A 21,404-nucleotide genomic window follows, 5' to 3' on the forward strand; every position below is an offset into this window, starting at 1 on the left:
ATTGCTTTATATCCGACCTCAGTTTTGAGGAATCACTTCAAATCATTGGTTACAATTGCTCTTCGATGATGACATGCATGCAGATAAAACGAGTGCCTGATTCCTAGGATGGGAGCAACTGGTTGTGGAATTGCATGATGATATGATGGAAGAATTAAAGGATGCAAATGGTTAGAAGGGTGGCTGAAGGAAACTGCAGTGTATTTAGAAGTAATTGGCATTGCTACAATAAAAGTTATAGCAATGCTTAATAAACCTCTGGTCTTTAACAAGAATAAAGAAACATGTCGACATAAGTCGACGCTTCTGTTAAGGTCTCCGGTCTGCTTGCTGTTTGAAACGTTTCTGCAATAGATTAATGAAGTAAGACTGCAGTTTTTGTTGTTCTCTGTAAGCTTAGCGTGCTTTGTAATTGTGTTGCCAATAAAGAATCCTACTGAAATTAGACTCTGAAAAGGTTTACGATATGCCAGAATGGCATTATTACAAAAAGAATTTTTTAAAATTTTTAGTTGTTGAATCACTGACTGATCACAGTGAACACATAACCTCAAGAGTTCAACAGCTGATGTACTCATGACCGATGCAGCATAAGAATAGCGTTGTTATAACTACACTCCTGAGAACCTACCTATAGAACTCTTAACCAATACAGAACAGTTTTCGTACAAATCTCTCACCAATAATCTCTACAAGAACATACCCCATCCTTGAAGTGGTGGAACCGCTTGTTGTCCCTAACAATGATCTCCCGCTCCACAACCTTGGACATGATCTTGATGGCATTGTGGCAGTCACCACAGATCCTGAGGTTCTTCATGATCCTCAGGGCGGTCCCTGGCGGCGTGCTTATAAGCCCGTAACCAATGGCCAGCCTCTCGCTGTGATACATCAGCGCCTTCTCCTTCGCCTCCTCATCAATGTCATGGAGCACGTACCTTGTGTCCGGCACGTAGCCTGCCGCCCTCATCTCCTTATGCAGCTCCCTCACCTTCTCAAATGCCTCTCTCCTTTTCGCGTTCCAACCACCGTTGCTGACTCCTCTCTCCATAAATTTCAGACCGGAAGGAGCCCTCGAAGAGCCCCGGTGTCCGTGTTCGAGCATTTTGTTTAACAGTTGGTGAGCTTCTTTGGTGCTTCCGAGCTTACAATACACAGAGGCCAAATTGTGAAGGATTGGTGAACTGCGTATGGATGGGGACGTCCTCATTATAAGCTGGTGGGCTCTCCTCACTGAAGCCAACGAGCGGGACTCGATACAAGCTTGGAGTAAAAGAACGAGGTTCGCAGGTTGTGCTGAAGCTCCCTGTGTGGCCATTTGGTCTACCATTTGAAAGGCTGCTTCAATTCTTCCTTCCTTGCATAAGCTTACTAGAATATTATTTAGACTGTCTGCGCCTTGTGATTGGGATGCCATCTGTGAAGAATATCTAGCTACAGTGCTTGCATCAGAGGTGGCAACTGGGAGCTTGGGTTCTCTTAGAGTTAGAGGTGCCATCTTCTTGTTACGAGGGAAGCAATTTGGATAAAATCCGGCATTCTTTGAGGGATAAGAGCGACCAAATGGGTGTTCTTCTGAACTGACCATCATGGCCGGGAAAAGGGAGTTCAACAGAGTGGCTGTGGCAGCAGTTGAGGTCATCGTATCAGAGAGGCAGGGAAACTCTGTTCCAATCCCACCGGATGATAAGTCGCTGCTTGCCAAAGGATGAACCAAACGGAAAGTTACAAAAATAGCCTTGCCCTTGTGAGGATGAGACTCCCGCACCTCATGAGGTAGAAAGCAATCAGAAGGAACACCAGCCTTTTGAAAATCTTCAGCTATGAAACACTGATTCATAAACAATAATAAAAAAAACTGATTCATAATCTTCATGGGACGATAACTACATTCTTGAATCTATATTAAATCTTTTTTAATAACTCACAGCATGGTTTTTTTGGTGAAAAAAGCAAAATATTTTGGAGACGAGTTTTGGATGTTTGAAATATGGGGTTTGCTTATAATGTTCAACTTCTGTCGTATTTCGTCGTCTCTGTCCTTCCCGTCCACCTTTCAGCTCCGCTTTAAACCAACCAAAGGTCTCACTACAACAATTTAATATTTTAGAAAAATAATTGTGATTTAAATGTTTGGTTATGCAAATACAGCTTATTCATGATATAAAAAAACTTATGAGTAGTAATATGTTTTAATCAATAAATTGATAACATACAACTCATTACATATACAGCTTTCCTCACGGTACTCCGTCTAAATGGTGATTATATGCAAAACCTGCAATCACCAATCCTTAAATGTTTTAGGTAGCTCGAGTTTTAGCGGGCATTTTTAATAAATGAAAAAAAAGCCAGAATAAATGTCTATAGGCCAAAAAAAAAAGGAAAAATAAAACAACTATAGAGCTTGCCACAAAAATATACATCCTTGCATTTTCAGAAGAGCGACTATGGAATGAGGCTGCCGGATATAGCAACAAAACATGCTCCTAACGATTTGTGAATAGCGACTATGGTTTCCACATGCCAAGTGCGTATGCACAATCTGATGTTTCTCAGTGATAAATCAGCGATGAGTGCTTTTTCAGAAGAATGACACCCCTGCAAACAAACTTCATGACCTTCCCTCAGGAAGGTCCAATTCAGAGATTAATCTGTAATCAAGAGAAAGCTGGAAAACTTCAGAGAATTCTTCAATCAAGGATTTATGAGCGACATCCATTAAATTAGCATCTTCAGTTATCCCCAACAGCTCCTTTAGATTACCAACCTCACGGTCCCGTATGCCACAGGGAACAATGTGCCGAAAGGGAGCTAAATCTGCCATAACATTCAATGCCAAACCATGATATGTTACCCACTTAGAAACCCGAATTCCAATTGCAGCAACCTTGTGATTTCCTAGAAAATCCAGAGCCGAACAAATAAGGTAAATCTAGAAAACTGTTAGCAGCAATTTACAGAATTACTACATTGTGCTTGGCATTATTATATTCGCAGTTGGTCTAGAGGGGAAAATGTCTAGGATAGCAAATAATAAAGTCTAGGATAGCAATATTATGGTGATTCATTATCTTATTCTGATGCAGCGAGCTATAAATATATGTAACTCTTAACAAATTTCCCTTTTTCTTTTCTCTTATCAGTTAGCACGAGTGTGTACTTGTACCTGAACAGCTCCACCTATCCTAGGGATGGCATGCATGCATGCAAAGATGGGCACATTCAAGGACCCATTTATGCCACAAGGAAGAAGCTAATCAGTATAAGAAAGCAGGGACATACCAACCCAAACTCCAGTGAAACCCTCAAGTCTTGATGCCTTGACAGAGAAAGTAGATAAAAGGACCCGGATTATCACTTCTTCAAGTGACCTAAGGTACCAATGCAGATCCATTTTGTGATACCGCAAATTGAGAATAGGGTACATAACAAGCTAAAAAGAAAGACAGCAGACAAACTGTAAGAAGGGAACTCCAAAAATACAATGAAGAAGATAATATCAGCAAGCAGTCATGACACAATTCCAAAATCATTTCTAATTAACTTCAAGATCTTTCTGCGTGTATATACAAACGTATATCTCTGGCAAGCTATGTCCACTTTTCCACGATCAGAATAACAAGATAGTTTTCAACTATTTATCTTGCAAGGAAGGCAAATAATGGAAAACTCAAATAGATAGAAACATCCTCTTATAATGGCATAGGTAAGTGATCCACAGGCTTTTTATTTTTAACTTCCCGAAAGGAAAGCTTATTTTACTAAAATGCTTCGCGAAGAAATATATGAAATAGGTGACCTAGACTACAAGTTTATGGTTTAGTTGAAACAACAAATGATCCCGGATCTCACAAAACTCGCGGCCATAAGTTGATGAATTATATTTGGTATCACTAATAGAGGAACTGGGCATCTATTTATTGTTAATGCACTATAAAGATAAAATGTAGAATTAAACATGGCTAATGAGTCCATTTACTCTCGTTTATAGTCAGTTTAAAGCCTGAAGCAGAGAAAGTAAACCAACATCAAGAACCAAAACAGCTGAAATTTACAGACAGAAAAAAAAAGAAAGTTCAAATGAAACATTTGTCCACAAACAGTAATTTTATAGACTGCAGAAATTAAACCCACAACAAACTATTATGAGCATATTAAAATAGAAGAAATACCTGTCCAGGGCCATGATAGGTGACTTCTCCACCCCGTTCAGTCCGGTAAATATCATAGGGAGAATTTTGTATATCAAAATTCAGGTATTTCTCCGAACTGCTAGTACCCAATGTATAAACAGGAGGATGTTGAAGAATAATCAACGTGTCAGAGTGATCTTCATCCCTTTCTATCAAAATGTGCCTCCTCCTTACCAAGAATTTTTGCCAAGACCATCCCTCCATATAAGGAATCTGTTGTTTGTGGAGGTCCAAGCAGTCACACCTATTTGGTACCACAGAGATTATTGACCTTCAATGAGGCAATAAAATAGGCAAGTAGCATATTGCTAAAGTAGACATTCATCCTGATTCTAAAGTAATTTCTCATATATTGGATCAATATTATTTAGCAGATACTGGAAAATCAAAGTCATGATGAAAAAAAGAATCAGAATTTAGGAACTACAATACCTAGCTAGTTTGACAAATAACAAATATCGCTTCATTCTAAGACTTCCACAACAACCACAATACACACACTCTCTCAATGATTTGAAGCTCTTCAAGCTCATCTGAGGCATATCTTTGGGAGGCTTCTAGGATAAAGTCCAGCAAAGTACCCAACTTCTATAGGGAAAAACTTGATTGCTTGTAGAGAGCCCTATTGCACTTGGTAGATCAGAATCAAAAAGGGCATGCTTTACATCTTCCACTGCTGCCTCACATCTACCATAGCTTTGTCCTCCAATGCCCCAACAATGGAGAAGAAGTCCACTGATTTACCATATCCTGGGTATGCCTGGGCCTCCTGCCTAACTGCTTAAGCATACAAAGTCCGAAGACAGTAAATGAAACCCCTCTTCTCAGCAGAATGCCACGAAGGGAATTCCTTAACAGCTTGTGCACCCATTCAATCACAAATACCAGTAGTTAACAATGAGGCAACACATGAATGTGCACAACTTACCAAGATAGCCAATCTCGATGTCAACTTATTAAAAAGCAATTGAAATCTATGCCACAAAGGTCAGCTGGCCCTTCCCAAAGTGGTTGCTAATGCTCCTATACCACTATGCCAGCAGCCCAGAGTGGGAGGGGGCCAGCTGTTGGGCATAAGCCGCCACCCAAACCAACTCCAACAACTGGAGGCATCTTCTTGACTCCCAATCTGCCAACCATGCATGATTGAGGAACCAATGCTTCTCTTAAGTGAACCTTCTTGCCCTCAAGGATTTTATTTTTTAATTACAGGTGCTCCAATTGGTGAGCATGTAAATCAGAAAGGCTTTCATAGTCTATTTCAGATAGGCCTCCCTATTTGTTGATATCCTAATGACAAAGGAAGTAGGCACATACCACTTGGTTATTGGGCTTCTAGTTGAGCCATTTACTCCAACTTAGAGCCAAAGCCACACTTTCCACTGCTTTCAAGTTCAGATCTCTTATGTCAGAAACCATCTCCTCGTTTAATGAGAGAGGTGTGAACCAAGAGCACAGTAAGAGTCCTTCCCTTGGTCACCATGTCTCTTGACCTTCGAATGGTGCAGTTAATGTGGGTCCTGTTCATGTTCCACCACCATTGGAGCAACAAGTTTCGTATGTAGGGTCATCCTTGAATATTAATTATTTGAATTGTCCGAGCCAAGGTTTTCAAGCATTAACCCATGCCGCCCAATAATTCGCATACCATACTGACCTCATTAGGTACTAATTTTGTACGGGGGCTCGATAAGATACTGTACTGATATATGATACACCCACTATCTCGCCTCCAACAATGTACCATGTATTGGTATGGGGGTGTACTGTATCAACCTAAATTGTACCCATACCGGTTCTAGTGTTGAGATTGAAAACCTAGGTGCAAGCTAATATTTTATGATTCAGAAAAACTCCCATAATAATTTTTTCTCAAATCCTATTACCAAATCAACAAGCTGCTAGGAATAACGGATTAGGACTTAAAACTATTAAATTATGATCTATATACATTAGAGTTATATATCATGAGCATGCTCCATAATGACTTGAAGATAAACTATGATGGTCCAATAATATCCCAAGCAATGACACATACATTGCTGGAGATATACATATTGTACAAGCAAAGCCCTAACAATTCCATGCGTGTCATCTCCTCGTTTTATCTAGCATAGGAAGTGTCCCACTAACACAAAATGACCAGTTCAACATTGGGATAAACTAACAATATAAATAAATAGTTACTTATATCAAACTGCATTAACTAGCAGACAAGGTTGACGAGTCAATCATGCAATTTTTTAAAAAACTATATATATTGCACATATTACTCAAAGGGGAAAATTAGGCTTTAAATCCAGAAATTCTAGGTTAATATCTTTCAATATTAGAAATAGCCAATTGCTAGAGTGTTGTGAAAGGACTACATGCTGACACTTTTGGTCATGGTAAATAAGAGACAATATTTTAAAGATATCAACAAGTGCCCAAATATGCCAGCAACCTAGAAATATTAAAACTGGGTAGTTGAAGTAGTAGTAGTATTGTTCCATTCATAATTTGACAACCTGATAGGATGTTTTCGTAGAAATTTAGAAAATACTACAATTCAATACTAGGCCTCTAATTTGTTTAATCAAGAGGGGGTAATAAAAATAATTAAAAGAAAAGACAATATTGCCCATAACTTAACTGGCCATTTAACAATTTCATAAGCTTTGTAATGATTAATCACTTTGGACTTGGTTGGACACCTTTTCAAATTTACTAGCTGATTTGGTTGAACACATTTCATTAAACCTTGCTCTTATATCTATTTTTTGAAGGGGAAAATGTAGTACAAAAATCTTAAGTACGTATATAAAGTAAGAATGGAGTTGCTAAATCAATCAAAGTAGGATTAACAACGTGGAAATGAGTTCAAAGTGTTCTTTAATCGCCATTGTCAGAAATTTAATAAATTGTATTTTAAGAAGAAAGATAATTGATGAACATTGTGCTTGGATGATCATGTGCTACAATTACTAAGAGAATTCCTAATACAATTGGAAATAGGGGGTTGAATATGTGAGAAAAATAGTAAAAGAGATGATGAACAAATCTAAGGACAACATGATAATAAAGGACTTGATAGATTGCTCACACCAATATTTTAACCCTGATAGGAACAAATGACATTGAGGAATTCAAGAAGTCAACAGAACTTCTTTTCTTTTGATCAAAAACATGACAAAGATGAAGAAAAAATCCCAAAAAATCAGTTGAAACGCACAAGAAACTTATATGATAGTGTCCAATCCCAAAGCATTTGGCCCTGGGACAAATAAAATGAAGAGTGAGTAATATAGTAAGAAATCAAAAAGGTGAAAGTAGCTGACCTCCTCCTTGCATGATGACTTATTCTGGCAGCTTCTTTAGCCTCACTATGATAAACTTGACCAACCTTTGAGAACCCGACACAATGAAATCGTCTATGTTGCACCTTCTCCGAGGACATATGAGGTGGAAATGGAAATATAATCCCAAGATTTATCAAGCTCATCATGTTTCATCTATCTGTACCATAATTCCCAAAGAATTCAAAATAAAGAACTAAGGAACAGATTAATTATTTCAAAGTGAAATGATTGGTTACAAATTAAAAAAACTTAAATGTAAATTACTTAGCAACAAGTGTAGAGAATCAGTAAATAGAATTAATCTAAATACCATACAAGAGTAGAAAGAGTTCAGCAGCTAGATTTTTTTGTTAAGCATAGATCAATAAGAACTCACATAAGATTATCGGAGAAAAGAGAAAAGTGTGATACATGGGAAAAGAAAACAAATCCATGTTGGAATTCATATGACACAAAGAATATATTAAAAGCTGAAAGGAAAAAATTTAATGATGTAATTTTTAAAGGAAAAACATGGATTGGCATGATAATGAAATAGGGAAATTTAACCATACAATCAGACAAAAACAGCATATTTTGAAAAGATTCAACTGCAAATCAGTAGCCACACCTGAAATTTTTGATATGGGATCTCTGTTATGAACTCGGTACTTGTAGTTGTAGACCTGTTCATAAGTCAGGTTAGATCCAGGCTCCGTCCAAGGTATAACCAAATATGGTCAGCCCGGACCCTGCCCGACCTTCAGGCCTACTTCCCAGGCTCGAGCCCAGTACTTACTCGGGCTTCGAGCTTTGGGCCGAGCCTCAGGCTTCCTGAAACTTCATTTAAAACCTAAGAAAATGCAAAAAAATACTTGCAAATGTTTTAGAAAATACCAAAAAATACTAGTATATTACAGAACAGTTCTATTAAACATGCATAACATCCAGAATACAAAGTCAATCCCATCCAGCTTCCAATTAATTAACTATATTGTGGTCTAGTCTCCCAAATCAGATAGCTTTCTGAATGATGAGTCATTCCCTGTCCTATATTGTTCCCTTCTGCTATCCATCATTAGGCACTTTCAGAACAAATGTTACTAACATGAAAAATACAGTGATGAAAAAACTTTAAAAACATTACAATATGAATTCAAGAACAATCTCAAAAAAGAAATCATTAATCAAAGATAAAAGAAATCAAATAACATATGTAATTTAATGATCTATAATTAGAAATTTCTTCAGAAGAGGAACACAGAATTGTACTTTATAATCTTAGTTACTTCACTATCTAACGCTGAAAAAAAAAAAGAAAACTAGAGAAAAAATAGCTGGCTCCAAGCTCCAGCTATTGCTAGGCAAAGTCAGAGAAAGTGAATAGAGTGAAGGGGAGCAGGGGAAGGAAGATGGGAAGTTCATGGGGAAGGGGAGAGAGAGAAACGGAAGGATGGGGGCGGCGTGTTCAAGGGGAGATTTTCGGAGGGCGGATGAGACGACTGTTGCCGTTGACTGGTATCATAACAGACAGGATGAAGAAGAAGGGTGGAGAAGAGAAAAGTTCGAGGATGAGAATCACCCGTCCGACGGCCGTCCATCGCCAGCTGCTAGTAGCCTGGACTATGGAGGAAGAGAAATGGGGAGAAAGAGGGAGAGGTTGAGAGAGACTGAAAGGCTTACCGGTGTTGTGCGTCCAACATTCACCGGACGTCCACCGCCGGCTAGCCGCTGGCAGCGCGGAGGAAGAGGAAGAAGAGGAGAAAAGACCTGATTTGTGCCCTAATCCCCGATTTCCGACCGAAAGATTCCCCGAATGCCCCCAGCCTCCGCCCCGCGGTGACGGCGGTGATCTGCAGGTGCGGCGCCGGGGGACCCTCCTTGCAGAAGACGAGCGCCTGGATCAGCGACGCCCAGTGGACGCCCTCAGCGATGTCGTGGTCGACGATGTGACCCGCCGGTTGCCCGCCGCCGAGGGCTGGCGTGGCAGTGCACCAGTTGACGGCGGCGACGGATCTTTTGAAGTTGGGGATGGAGAAGGGAGAGGCGTCGAATGGAATAAAGAGAAGATGATTGTAGCGGATGCCGCAGCTGCGATGGAAGAAGAAGAGGATGAGAGGGGTCGCTGCCGGCGACGATCGGAGAAGAAAGAAGAGGAGGACGATCTTCTCGAAGAGGCAGGAGCAGGACTGCAGGAGGAGAGGGGAAGAGCGGACTCGGAATGAGAGACGGGCCAGGCGGCGAACCAGCCTCATCGAGTTCAACATCTACATACGAATGCGACCCGTTTATAAGACGGGCTCATTTTTCAGGCCCGGCCCATCCCTCGGTCTTAAAATCCAGGTCCAGGCCCTCCCAAGGGACAAGCTACATGGTATGGATTCCTAAATTTTTCCAAGGCATTAGATCATATAAAAGAACAAAGAGGCTTAAAAGAAAGGCCCTCCCAGATCCTGAGTGCCAGCTTGTGACTTCAACTCAAACAAATCATGAAAGAGGTGAATTTTCAATTATTGAATCTCATTTAACTGAATCTTCGATAATTATTGATGTCCTCTGCTTTCACAAGCATAACAATATTGATAAATATCAAAATAAATAATATTCACTAGGCTGATTGCACCTCCTTGAGCAAAGGTTTATTGACCAAAACAAGGATCCCAAATTGCATGAGCAATGGGCCATGTTTCGCTCTTCTAACAATTGGTTTTATTAATTATTACAGGACAACTCATGATAATCATATCACTCTATTATGCACCTTTGCATCTAAGATGGAATAGATCACTAAAAATGGTTCTTTTGGTTTTATAAAACAAAATTAATAATTAGTTTACTTTAATGTTAGATTAAAAATATCAAACTACCTGGAATTCAATACTTTTAGCAGTCATGTGCGTATGCATTATAACTAGTCAAATAAAATATGATTAAAATTATAGTTGATTATAATTTAGCTAATAAGATTTATCAAATTATATTAGTACATTTCTAGGATATATATGTTCAATAATTGCAGATGAAATATGAAAAATAAAATTTGATTGCAATTTTTTTTTTACCTACTGGTTATAATAAAGTTTAGATATTGCTTTTGTAATATAGTGGCCACAAAATTATTTTCCAAACACTATATGTACATTAAAATGAAGTTTCCTAGCATGTTACTTTTATAGTTCATTAATCATAATGAGACTCAATTCATATTTCCAAATAATGGTTATCAAACCACTAGCAAACAACATGTGCAATTTATGTTTGAGAAATATAAAATTTTAAATTGTATTATATGTGTAAACTATGAATAGTCTCTCGTATTTTTTTTATTATCACCCTTAAAATCTTAACCAAAGTCCATATCAAGATGGAACAAAACAAGACTGAAATTCATATCATAACAAGCCATCCATTTTCTCAACAAATTGTAGGAGAAAGAAGTATACAAAAAGGTCTAGCAAAATTATCCAAGGAAATCATAACCAATGTTTCTGAACATCTCAAAAGCATATTCAGAGGAACAAAGCAAGGCCTCCCATCTTTTTCAAACTCTTAACATAGCTTGTTCCAGCGAACCTGCAAAAGAAAAATAGTTGCTGACCAGATAGCATCCAACAGAGAAGGAAAAGCATATAAGACACGCGGCAAGCAAACCCGACAGTAAGCAAAACTAGGGACACGTCATTATCCAAAAAAACCGCCGGTGCAAATCGAACGGTCAAACGACGCTTTCCCTCGATTTGGAAATTTCGAACCCCAGGACTCGGATAAAGCCACGTGTACCAGCAAGGACACCGTTGCATCGTTCCGGCCAAGTGACGGAACCGAAGGAGGGACACCGGGAAAAAAAATGTTACAGCACCAAATGACTCCTCGCTGCATTGCCCTTCCACGCGGCGACACCAGGAGGCCCGAAGAAGAGCCAACACCATCACTAGAACCAATCCCCTCGTGGCACATCAGGTATCCTGGCCGGGGGAATGGCACGGCGTAGCACTACTCTCAAAGGCGTGCCGACAGCGCCAGGTGCAGTCCGTACGGCTCTACAGGTGTCCATAGGCCAACCGACCTATTGCGCCCCGCTCGTCTTTATCCACTCTCTCCTCTCTCGCACTCTATAGCTTGAGCTGTGAAATCTGGAGACAAACCCCGAAAAAAAAAAGGGAGTAGTTCTTCATCTTCTTCGATAATTATTCTTCGTCTAATTGGGAAATTTTGGAGCTTGGCGAACATGCGGAATGCGGATCGGCTGGCCGACGATTTGATCGAGTCGGATCTCAAGGAGCTTGGGATCGCCGCGAAGAAGCTCGCCAACCATGCCTTCAAGCTTGGCGGCGGCCTGGGCTTCGGCACCACCTTCCTCAAATTCCTTGCCTCCGTAGCAGCAATGTGAGCTCGCCTTTTTAGATCGTTTTTCCCTTTTCTATGATCCCTTTGCCTTTGTTTGCGTTTGTTCCGATTTCTTTGTACGGATACTTTTAAAAGGGAATTAACTTGATCTCGGACACGAATTACTCTCTCCGGTTCATGTTGCCACTTGCCAGGGCTGTGAGTTCCTAGCAAGAGCATGGTGGCTGGAAAATTTCTTTTCTGTCGCCATTAATTGAAAATAGAAGGGAAAAGAATTGGATGGAAGAGAAAAGCTTTGACATGGATATCTGACTCGAGGTTTTATCAACTACAATCAACTTGCCTAAGACTTGCTATGTTCAAGTCCTATACTTCCAAGAGTGATTCAGTAGGATAAAATTGATGATGCTATAATTTGAATTGTAATTACAAAGGTGGGTATAAGCTCCAAATATTATTTGATGATTTCATAAAGGGGCCTGAAGGGGCTTCTATGACATGTTATTTAGAGACTGAAGGCTTAAAAGAAATGCCAAATACATCAGATCAATACTGGAGGCAATAATTTTATATACATATACAGGGTGCCAGGTGGCATGGCCATTGCTATAGTTCTTGTAGCAGAACACATGCAAAAAGGAGAGAGGAGAGGAGATAAATAAACACAAATATGTAAGCAGCATACAGAATGAACCTTGACATGCTTGCGACATATCACATGCACATCTACACCCTTCAAGCTCTGGATTCCATAAAGTATTCATCAGATTCCATCAATTGCTGAAGATTTTGATGTCCTGAATTTATGATATGATACTTTCTAGTAATATCAGGTGGGTCTATTCTTATGAACACCATGCCATTGTATTGCTACCGAGTTCTAAATTGTTTGCTTTGATATTCAGTTCATGCAACTTGAGTTCAGACTCTTACACAAATTTGGTGATGGATTTGCATAATGAGAAGAAAAAGAAGAAAGAATAATTAGGAAAGGAAAGGGGCTTGTGGAGTACGCCCTCTTAATATGGAGTCTCTTAGAAAATCTAAATTTGTGAGAGCATATTTTCTTCCTCTCTTATAGACTTTTCGCAAGATGAAAGCACAACTCCATTCCCTAGTAGGGCTTTCACAAGCTCATCCATCACAAATCTCTTACTAATTATCTATGTAAAAGATAGCTCTTTATACAATTACATCTCTTTCCCAGCTTAATGTTGGGGATTGCAACTTTCTACTTACATATTGAGAGTATTTATATATTATAATTAAATAAAACAGCTAAATCATTATTGTTTGTACTTTCACAGGGGAACTGGGGTTAGGTTTTCAGTTATGACTTGATTGTTGATTGTTCTGTATCTGCTGGATCTAAAGGTTCTGACATCTGATTAAGATACATAGTTACACTCAGATTAAAACAACAATATATGTACGAGGAAATGCTTCGTTTTTGTGACTCAAACAAAAAAAAGCTGCAATTTTGCCTGTTTTTGTTGATACTTGGTTGTTTTTCTTGGATACAGTAATTTAACTTGATCTACGCAAGAGATGGTGAATTCTAATTGCCGTTGCCATAGACTTTATGTTGATGCTTATATGATGTTGCATGTATGTTTAGTTAGAATTTACCCACTTTCATGCAACTTATCTTCCATTTTTTAACTGTATAGATCAATAAATGCACTCCAGAGTTTTTGGAATGCCTGGAATCTTCATTACATACAGATATAGATATACATGTTCAGCCTTTTTTCGAAAAAGAAATTTATGAGAAGTGCTTTTTTGTGCAGCCAGGACGTTCTATTGATTTGAATGTTTTAGCTTACTTTGCAGTTAATATAATTTTTTTTTTTTTTGCTTCTCTATCTGCAGATATCTGTTGATATTAGACCGGACAAACTGGAGGACAAACATGTTGACTACACTTTTAGTTCCTTATATTTTCCTGAGCTTGCCGTCTGTGCTGTTTTCTTTACTGAGGTGATTATCCTTTCCTTTCTTTTATATTAGCATTTTGATGTAGTGGGAACATGAGAGGATTTGAGATGTAATTAGTGCTATTAAAATGATATGTCCCAAATAAATCACTTTTGCCACCTTGAATCAACTTTACTGAATGATGGATGGGTAAATGAGTACATCCCTGATAGGATTAAATTGAGGTAAATGAAGTGTTGATATGCCTTTGGGGTAATATGCAATCATCAAATGCCATTTAGATTCAAAAAATAATTTCAAAAAACAATGGTCAGGCCACCTTTGTCAGAGCATCAGGATGTTAGGTGGTGGACGAGGCCCATGAGCATGATACTAGCATGGACAGTGAGTATATTAGATGTGGTTAGTTGTCACCCATATAAAGCGAGGATAGACAACTTTGTATGGTATGGATGGAAGTTCAGACCAAAACTGCCCTTCTTGTGGAGGGAGTTGAATGGTTGAAAGACTGCCTGAGTGTGGTTTCATGGAATGAGCTAAAAAAAAACGAAAACAAGATTTGGAAGGAGACTGTGAGAAATGATTAACTTAATAATCTCAGATGATTTATCCTGGGTTAGAAATTAACTGAGGACAAATGTAAGTAGCATCAAACAAATCGGACAATCCTAGTTGTTTATTGAATATTTTTCCATGGTTTGGTCTTCAATTTTATTCAAATATTTTTGCAGAGGGGAATTTGGTAAATGGATTGCATTTATTGCTGTTGTGCTGCGACTCTTCTTTCCTCGGCACTTCCCAGGTATGGCTTTTAATATCCATCTAGCTTGATCTACCATCTTCCTGCTTATATATGCCTGCGGTGGCACGAACACACTGAAGGTTTTGATTATCTGCAGTTGTATAGTGATCATATGTCTACAGATTCACGCAATGGTAATTGGTTCTATTTCTTTGTTTTTTTTTTTTCCTGATGGGCGTTCTATTTCTCTAGTCTCTCACATTTCCCTATCAGCAAATTGAGAAATGCTTCATCGTACTATTTATTTCAGTGTTAAATTTCTTCTGAATTGTCTACATATGGTCATGTTCAACACTTTGATCCACAAATTTCTTGGATCATGGAGTAGCTGTGTCAGCATTCTGTTATGTTGTGTTCTACATAGATTTGGCACTAGATGTTTGAAAGCTTTGCTAACTTGTCCACCTTATAGCTGTAAATATTGATTGTTTCAAATGTGTTATTTTCTTTTCTCAAAAAAAAAAGTGTCGCTTTCTTTTCCTCCTTTATTTGCACTAATAATTAGTTGAAACATGTAGGCACGTGATTCTAGCCATTTCTCTGATCTATCTGTGCATCGTTAAATCCCAGATCCTCCCATATCAAAGTGCCCTGACACAGTACACTTACGAAGCTTTCATCCTTGCAATAGAAAGATATCTACATGTGTAACATGTTAAGACATCATAATGCTGTAGGTATTAGAGAGAGCAACTGGATCCTTTCTGATGCGAATATTGTTCCTTTTGATGCAGACTGGTTGGAGATGCCTGGATCATTGATCCTTCTTCTTGTGGTTGCCCCTAGCCTCTTTGCCGACACGATCAGGAACGGTCTGATTGGCATCTTCATATGCTTAGCTATTGGCTGCTACCTGCTTCAGGAGCACATCCGAGCATCCGGTGGCTTTAGGAATTCATTCACAAAGAGACATGGCATATCAAATACTGTAGGTATCATTCTTTTGTTGGTCTACCCTATCTGGTGCTTGGTGCTGTATTTTCTGTAGGTTCTTTTCATTCCAGTTCTGGATATGTTTTGCCTTGCTGCCATTGACAGTACATTAAATACTCTGGTTTTGTGTGTCTTCATTTGTTTGTAAAGCTCGAAATCTGTTATTGGATGTAGCAACTTTGAGATTGTGGGGTTTCCTGTCATATGTTGTATATGTAATGAACCATGAAAATATTGAGATTTACATTTCCTAGAAAAAAATGGATTTGTACTTCAACCATGATATTTTTCATGTCGGAGATGGAGTTTGGCTTGCATAAATTTTATGTAGGTCTAAGCTAGTGCAAGCGCTGACACCATGTGCATAGGATTTGGATTTTGTGGTTCATCCTCTCATGTTCTTTTTCTGGTTTAATTGATTCATCTGAATTGATGAGCTCTTGCTGCATTTCCCTGTTCTGTTGGGTGGGGAAATCGCAAGTCATCTACCATGTCTGAAAACATCTTAAGAACTCTCTATGTGGGATTAGAGGTCATGTATCTGCTCCTTATAAAGGTGAACTAGAAAGCTATGAAATTCTTCTTGAGAAGTTTGGTGCATGGGAGAAAAGGTAATCTATACCATAATTTTGATAACTTGTATGTGGGCATATGGCTGATTTAAGGATGGCATTTTCAGTATAGGACCATGATGGCAGTTTCATTATTTACTTCATTCTTTGGAGATTGCTGCTCCATACTGTTTTAATCCTCACCATCCAAATTCAAAATTTGGCATAGTACACAGAAGATTTAGTAAAATCGTCTTGAAGGAACCTGATGGATGACAATAATTAATCAAGGTGTTCCTTGTGGTCGATAAAATAAGAGATGTTTTGATGCTATCTGTGTAGAACAGCATGCCATCCAGAATAGACTGATTGTGCTGATCCAAGACCCAGAACAGATACCAAACACATTAAAATAATATTTGCAGAAAATTACGAGAAGAAAATAATAGTAGAAGAAAATTTGAGAGAAAAAAGAATTATTTTAAAAAAAATAAAAATCAAAACGATAGATTTAGCCTTCTCTCACAAAGAAGCCTAATGTTTTTCTAAGATGCCTTACCTCTGACCGGAAAAGATGTCTTGCCAAATTTTTCCTTAATTTTTCATATAACTCTCTCCTCTATATATAAAATCACATTCTTTCTCCTACAACAAAATAAAAATATCAATATCTCCTACTAAAATATAAAAACATCAATATTTCATTCCAACTAAAAAACATATTCAGATATATTAAGTCTAAGACTCAACTCAATTAAAATAGAATCTAAATCCTAAAGTCATTAAGACTAATGACTAACTAAACAGAAATCTTAATAGGATTATAATTTAGCAATGAATTTCAATACACCAGTCCCATTGGTAGGCATTCCAACCTACTAAGTGATAACTTTCAAATTCAGAGAAACTTTGAAATTCAAAATGGGCAATTCTGAACTAAATCTTTATTTTGAGAAGATAAGGGTTTATAAAACTAGAATAAAAAAAAGGATAGGTGTAGAGACTCAATGGAAGCTGTTCTAACGAATGGAGTTGATTATGTTGTTGTGTTGGTAGCTGAAATTCCTCTATCGAAATTACAGAAAGGACGGCTCCATATATCTAATACGTAGATGTTTATGCCTTAGGTTTTGTTGAGGAGAGGATTCAAAAGAAAAATTAGGAGGGTGTGAAGAGGTAGTTAATCTCACAATCGTACGATACCTTGAGATTTAGTTGCGAGTTCGAGAGCCAGATCATTAACCATATACACACCTATATCAATTCAGCATTCCGAGTACTGTTCCCTGTTATTGCTAAGAAATTTGTTGACAAGCATCCTCGTACCTCCAGGTTAGCGTTTATATGAAGCTGGCCTTGCCTTTGGACTACAAGTGGAATTGCGGAAGTCAATCGATCCATGTTGACGTAAAATTTATGAGAAGCGACTGGTTACTCTCTTTAGCACTTTGCTTTGTATTCCTTTTGATAATTTCATCATCTTTCTATCCATTTTCTTGAAAGTAAGTATTGTTGGGGGAAAAAATCCCATTTATCAACCTTAACATTGAAATTTAAGTAGTTTTTTTTGATAAATAAATGTAAGGGAGGCTTAGCCATCCAATTTATTATAGAAGAAAAAGTTTCCACCAAAGTTTACAAGAGAGGGTGAAAAACACCAACAGATAGAGAAACACAGCAAGTATGTGCTAACTTCTTTGCAAAAAGTAAGCGGCGGCCCTTATAATATTCACAACTTCTCAGACTTGATTAGTACATTGGTTATCTGCTATGTTTCTTGAGAGGAAAGGTTATCCATAGCATTTGTTTTATGCTCAAGGTCGGTGTTGAATTTAAACAACTCTTCATTGCTTGGAGGATGTTTAGAATTCAAATCTTGGATATTACTAAAACATATTAAATATGTATTTTCTGGAATTTTTCTTTGCAAATTTGCATTTCTCGTAGTCTATTCATTAATGAATGATGAGGAGAATAATTAAAAAAAATAGAAAACAGCAATTATATACATTAGAAACAGTAAGAAAACCTTGCAAATCTATTTCTCTTGGGAAAAAAAATTCAGTCCCCTACTTTGGATCCTCAACAGCTGTGTGCTGACAAGAGGTTTCAACTCAATTAAAGGAGGGAAAAAAGAAATGATGACTAATATTTACTACTGAAGATAATATGGGACTATTTCCAGGGACATCCTTGTACCTAGCAAGCAAAGATTTTGGGTTCAAATAGCGGATGATGCAACTGGAAGCATTAGGATTAGTTAGTTATAAAATACAAAGGCCTCCAACCCTCCCTCTTCCTAAAAAATTTAAAAATAAACAGATTGACCACTAAAGCTTGCAAGAGCTGCAACCCTTGAAGTTTAGTGAGATATGTCATTCCTCGTTCCTCAATCATTCCAACAATATCCATTCTATTTGGTTCTAGTTTGGATCCATGGTTCTTCCAATTTGCATTGGATTTGAGTAAAATTTTGAGTCAAAAATGAAATGATAGGCATGAGTCATAAGTTTTGACCAGATTTGGATCATAAAAAAAAAATATCCATATTATTTCAATGTGGATCATCAATGTAAAATAAGTTTGTCTATTTCTTTTTAAATACTTGTTTTACCTTCAATTTTCTAAAGAATGATTAGTTTCTTCAACCATCTAGCCTGACTTTTAGACGGCTTTAACCATATATGGTAGAATTGAAGGAAGTTCGACATCGCCATCTTTGCTTTATCTCGTCCTCGCTCGACATCAATGTCTCGTTGCTGCAGGTTGGCCTACGTCCTTGAATCGGCGAAGCAATAGGTCCAAGGGGGAACTCAAAATTAATGCTCTTCGGTTCAATGACGGCGACCGACGACGTTGAGAATTGGGTTTGAAGATTTAATTACCTATCCGCGTCGGCAATCGACGGAGCAGATGAAGAAGTCTTTTTTTTTTTTTTTTGCTAAGACAGATGGATCATACCTGACGAGTATGGATGCAACCAATAAAATCAAAAAATAGAATACCTCAGAATGTCCGGAATAACTTTCCATCTCCAGCCCACATGGTACTACCGAAGTGATTGGCTACATAAGTAGTCACCCAATCCGCAGCCTTCTTGGCTTCACGGAAAATATGCTTGGCCTGAAAGGCCCCTTCATCCCCTCACCATTGTTCAGATATCTCGAAGCAAGAGGTGGACGCAACCATTACCCCCCCCCCCCCCCCCCCCCCCCCCCCCCCCCAAGCGAAAAGAAGTTCTTTTTTTTTTTTTTTTTGATGAGAAGAGAGGTTGTGCCATCCGTTTGTTATTGAGAAAAGAGGAAGGGAGGAGATGAAGAAGTTGACCTAAGTTGGCGGTTCCTTGGGAGTTTTTCCTATTGGTTTTTTTGTGCTTTAATGGAGGTTGGTTGTGCCCAGGCTTGTTAATGCGCCGGATCAGGCCAAGCCCAGGTCCACTTTTGCCCAAAAATTAACGCGATTTGTTTAGACGTGGGTCCCATCCAATCCAACCTTGAAGCCTGACTTTAGACTGGGCCTACCATTTTTAAAATTTCTAAAAAATATAAAAATATTTAAAAATTAAATTTGAATAATTAAATATTGCCAACAACTTATATTATGTCTCCTATTCCATTAATTTCATGTATCAATGACAATTATCAATTAAGCATGCAAAAACTGGAATACATCAAACATATCAACGACAATTGTATAATCCCATTAACTGAATTAAAAAAAAAATCCGGGCTGGGTCAGGCTTTAATTCCTGAGCCCAAGCCTGGCTGTTTACTAAACAGGCTTATTCTTGAGCCCGGCCCAGCCCTCCAGGCCTAAGCCACTGGACCGTGCTTGCCTAAAACGCCTCGGGCAAACGTAGAAACAAAAAAAACAACTTCGGGCTAGAACGTCTCATGAGCTGGCCCGCCTGGCCCATGAACAGATCTCCTCGTGCCAAGCATGGGCCCTCATGAGCTGTTTGTTGCCTTTTCTATGTCTTACTTGATATTTGGACTCGGAACCGCAGAAAATATATATATATATATATATATATATCTTGTTTAGTTGGATTTAAAAAAATAAAAAACTAGCATTTTATTGAAATAAGATTCTCATATCTCATGAGAAAAAAATTATGAAAAATATGAAAAAGCTACTTCTCCACCGATTAGAAATTTGGATTTTTTTCCAAAATATCTTTTAAGTCATGAATAAGTTTTTTTATTAAAAATATAATAAATATTTTGTACAACTTAATAGATATTTTGTATAATTTTTATAGAAATGTAGGTGCTTAACTAAGTATAAGTCTAAAATATGTCCAATTATTTTCTAAATATTATATTTTTAAAAAATTACTTTTTTGCGAATCAAACGAGCCGTGGAGGCTTGATCCATGGGTTGAGATTATGCTGAGATTACAAGTGGCCAATCCAGGTAGGTGCATTTCCGTAAATCCACAAGCAATGGGCAAAACGGAGCCCTAACCCTAGATTCCTCTACTTATAAGTAACCGCTCCGCTCTCACACCTCGCCCCGTCGCACGCTCGCCCCCGTCGTCACCTTCTCTCCCCGTTCCCTGTTCTCTTGTTTGGAATTCGGACGTCGAATTCGATGGATCTCTCCAATTCCTTGGCGATGATTCCTCATATCTTGAGCCCTCCACTCTTTCCCCACTCCCATATTTTCATCGTTTTTGTTTCTTTTTTGTTATTATTTTTTTAAGCCGTTGCAAATTTCGAGAGTAGGTATTCTGATTAGCCAAAGCACGTGGTCCAGGGGTTTCTCAGTGATGAGCAAAGAAATTATAGATGACGAGTCCGATTTATCCATTCAAAACACCATGAGGACGAATCGAGGCATTTGTCTGAGAGATAAAACCCCACACCTCCTGTTGCTTTTAATTGTTTTTTCCAAAGTGTTCTAAGTAAAAAAAAATGTTTTAATCTTTTCGATTGCAACTAAAAATATTATCTTTTTTGTTTTCTGCTTAATAAGAGGGCATAGTGATGAATCTATTTTTTCTGAGATTATTTCTCACTGATGAGTGTAATAATCCTCCTACTCATTCTGAATGCCAGTTTTATTTAATCCGAAAGATCGGAAAAAAAGTTTTTCTTTTTTTAAAAAAAAATATTGGGTTGATTTTGCATTGTTTTTTTCTACTTATTTGAAAGAATGCTGATAAATGGGCTCTGGCGTCAATTGGGCAATTTGATTTTTCATCCTTTTTTTGATTGCTAGTGTCATACCCATTTTTATTGTTCAAAATGCAATATTTATACAATTTATTGTATAGATGTTATGCAATATTTTTTTATTGTATAAATATTGTACA

At 38.0% G+C, this 21,404-nt stretch overlaps 3 protein-coding genes and 1 non-coding gene across 4 annotated transcripts; 2 read left to right on the top strand and 2 right to left on the bottom strand.

Annotated features, from left to right (window-relative positions):
- Positions 1-420: 420 nt before the first annotated feature.
- On the bottom strand, positions 421-2,349 carry DYW1 (Pentatricopeptide repeat (PPR) superfamily protein). Its single transcript, XM_089925238.1, has 3 exons — positions 2,217-2,349; positions 1,929-2,065; positions 421-1,831 (listed from the first exon to the last, which is right to left on the bottom strand). Exons 1-3 carry the CDS (start codon positions 2,221-2,223, stop codon positions 677-679), a joined length of 1,299 nt encoding a protein of 432 aa, XP_089781364.1. The 5' UTR covers positions 2,224-2,349; the 3' UTR covers positions 421-676.
- LOC103721176 (octanoyltransferase LIP2p, chloroplastic-like) lies at positions 2,177-9,781 on the bottom strand. Its single transcript, XM_008811255.6, has 5 exons — positions 9,200-9,781; positions 7,517-7,694; positions 4,176-4,440; positions 3,286-3,436; positions 2,177-2,901 (listed from the first exon to the last, which is right to left on the bottom strand). Exons 2-5 carry the CDS (start codon positions 7,681-7,683, stop codon positions 2,615-2,617), a joined length of 870 nt encoding a protein of 289 aa, XP_008809477.4. The 5' UTR covers positions 7,684-7,694; positions 9,200-9,781; the 3' UTR covers positions 2,177-2,614.
- Positions 9,782-11,602: 1,821 nt separating this feature from the next.
- On the top strand, positions 11,603-15,739 carry LOC103698497 (cold-regulated 413 plasma membrane protein 2-like). The gene is made up of 4 exons (XM_008780526.6): positions 11,603-11,902; positions 13,736-13,843; positions 14,533-14,603; positions 15,338-15,739. The coding sequence occupies exons 1-4, from the start codon at positions 11,745-11,747 to the stop codon at positions 15,589-15,591; spliced, it is 591 nt and encodes a 196-aa protein (XP_008778748.3). The 5' UTR covers positions 11,603-11,744; the 3' UTR covers positions 15,592-15,739.
- Positions 15,740-20,850: 5,111 nt separating this feature from the next.
- Positions 20,851-20,942, top strand: LOC113461515 (small nucleolar RNA SNOR75). Its single transcript, XR_003383257.1, has one exon. It is a non-coding gene; the product is annotated as a small nucleolar RNA SNOR75 (small nucleolar RNA).
- The last annotated feature ends 462 nt before the right edge of the window (positions 20,943-21,404 follow it).

This window comes from Phoenix dactylifera, chromosome 9 (assembly GCF_051530095.1).
Source record: "Phoenix dactylifera cultivar Ajwa chromosome 9, Ajwa_hap1_PhDact_Kaust_v1.1, whole genome shotgun sequence".
Lineage (NCBI taxonomy): Eukaryota > Viridiplantae > Streptophyta > Magnoliopsida > Arecales > Arecaceae > Phoenix > Phoenix dactylifera.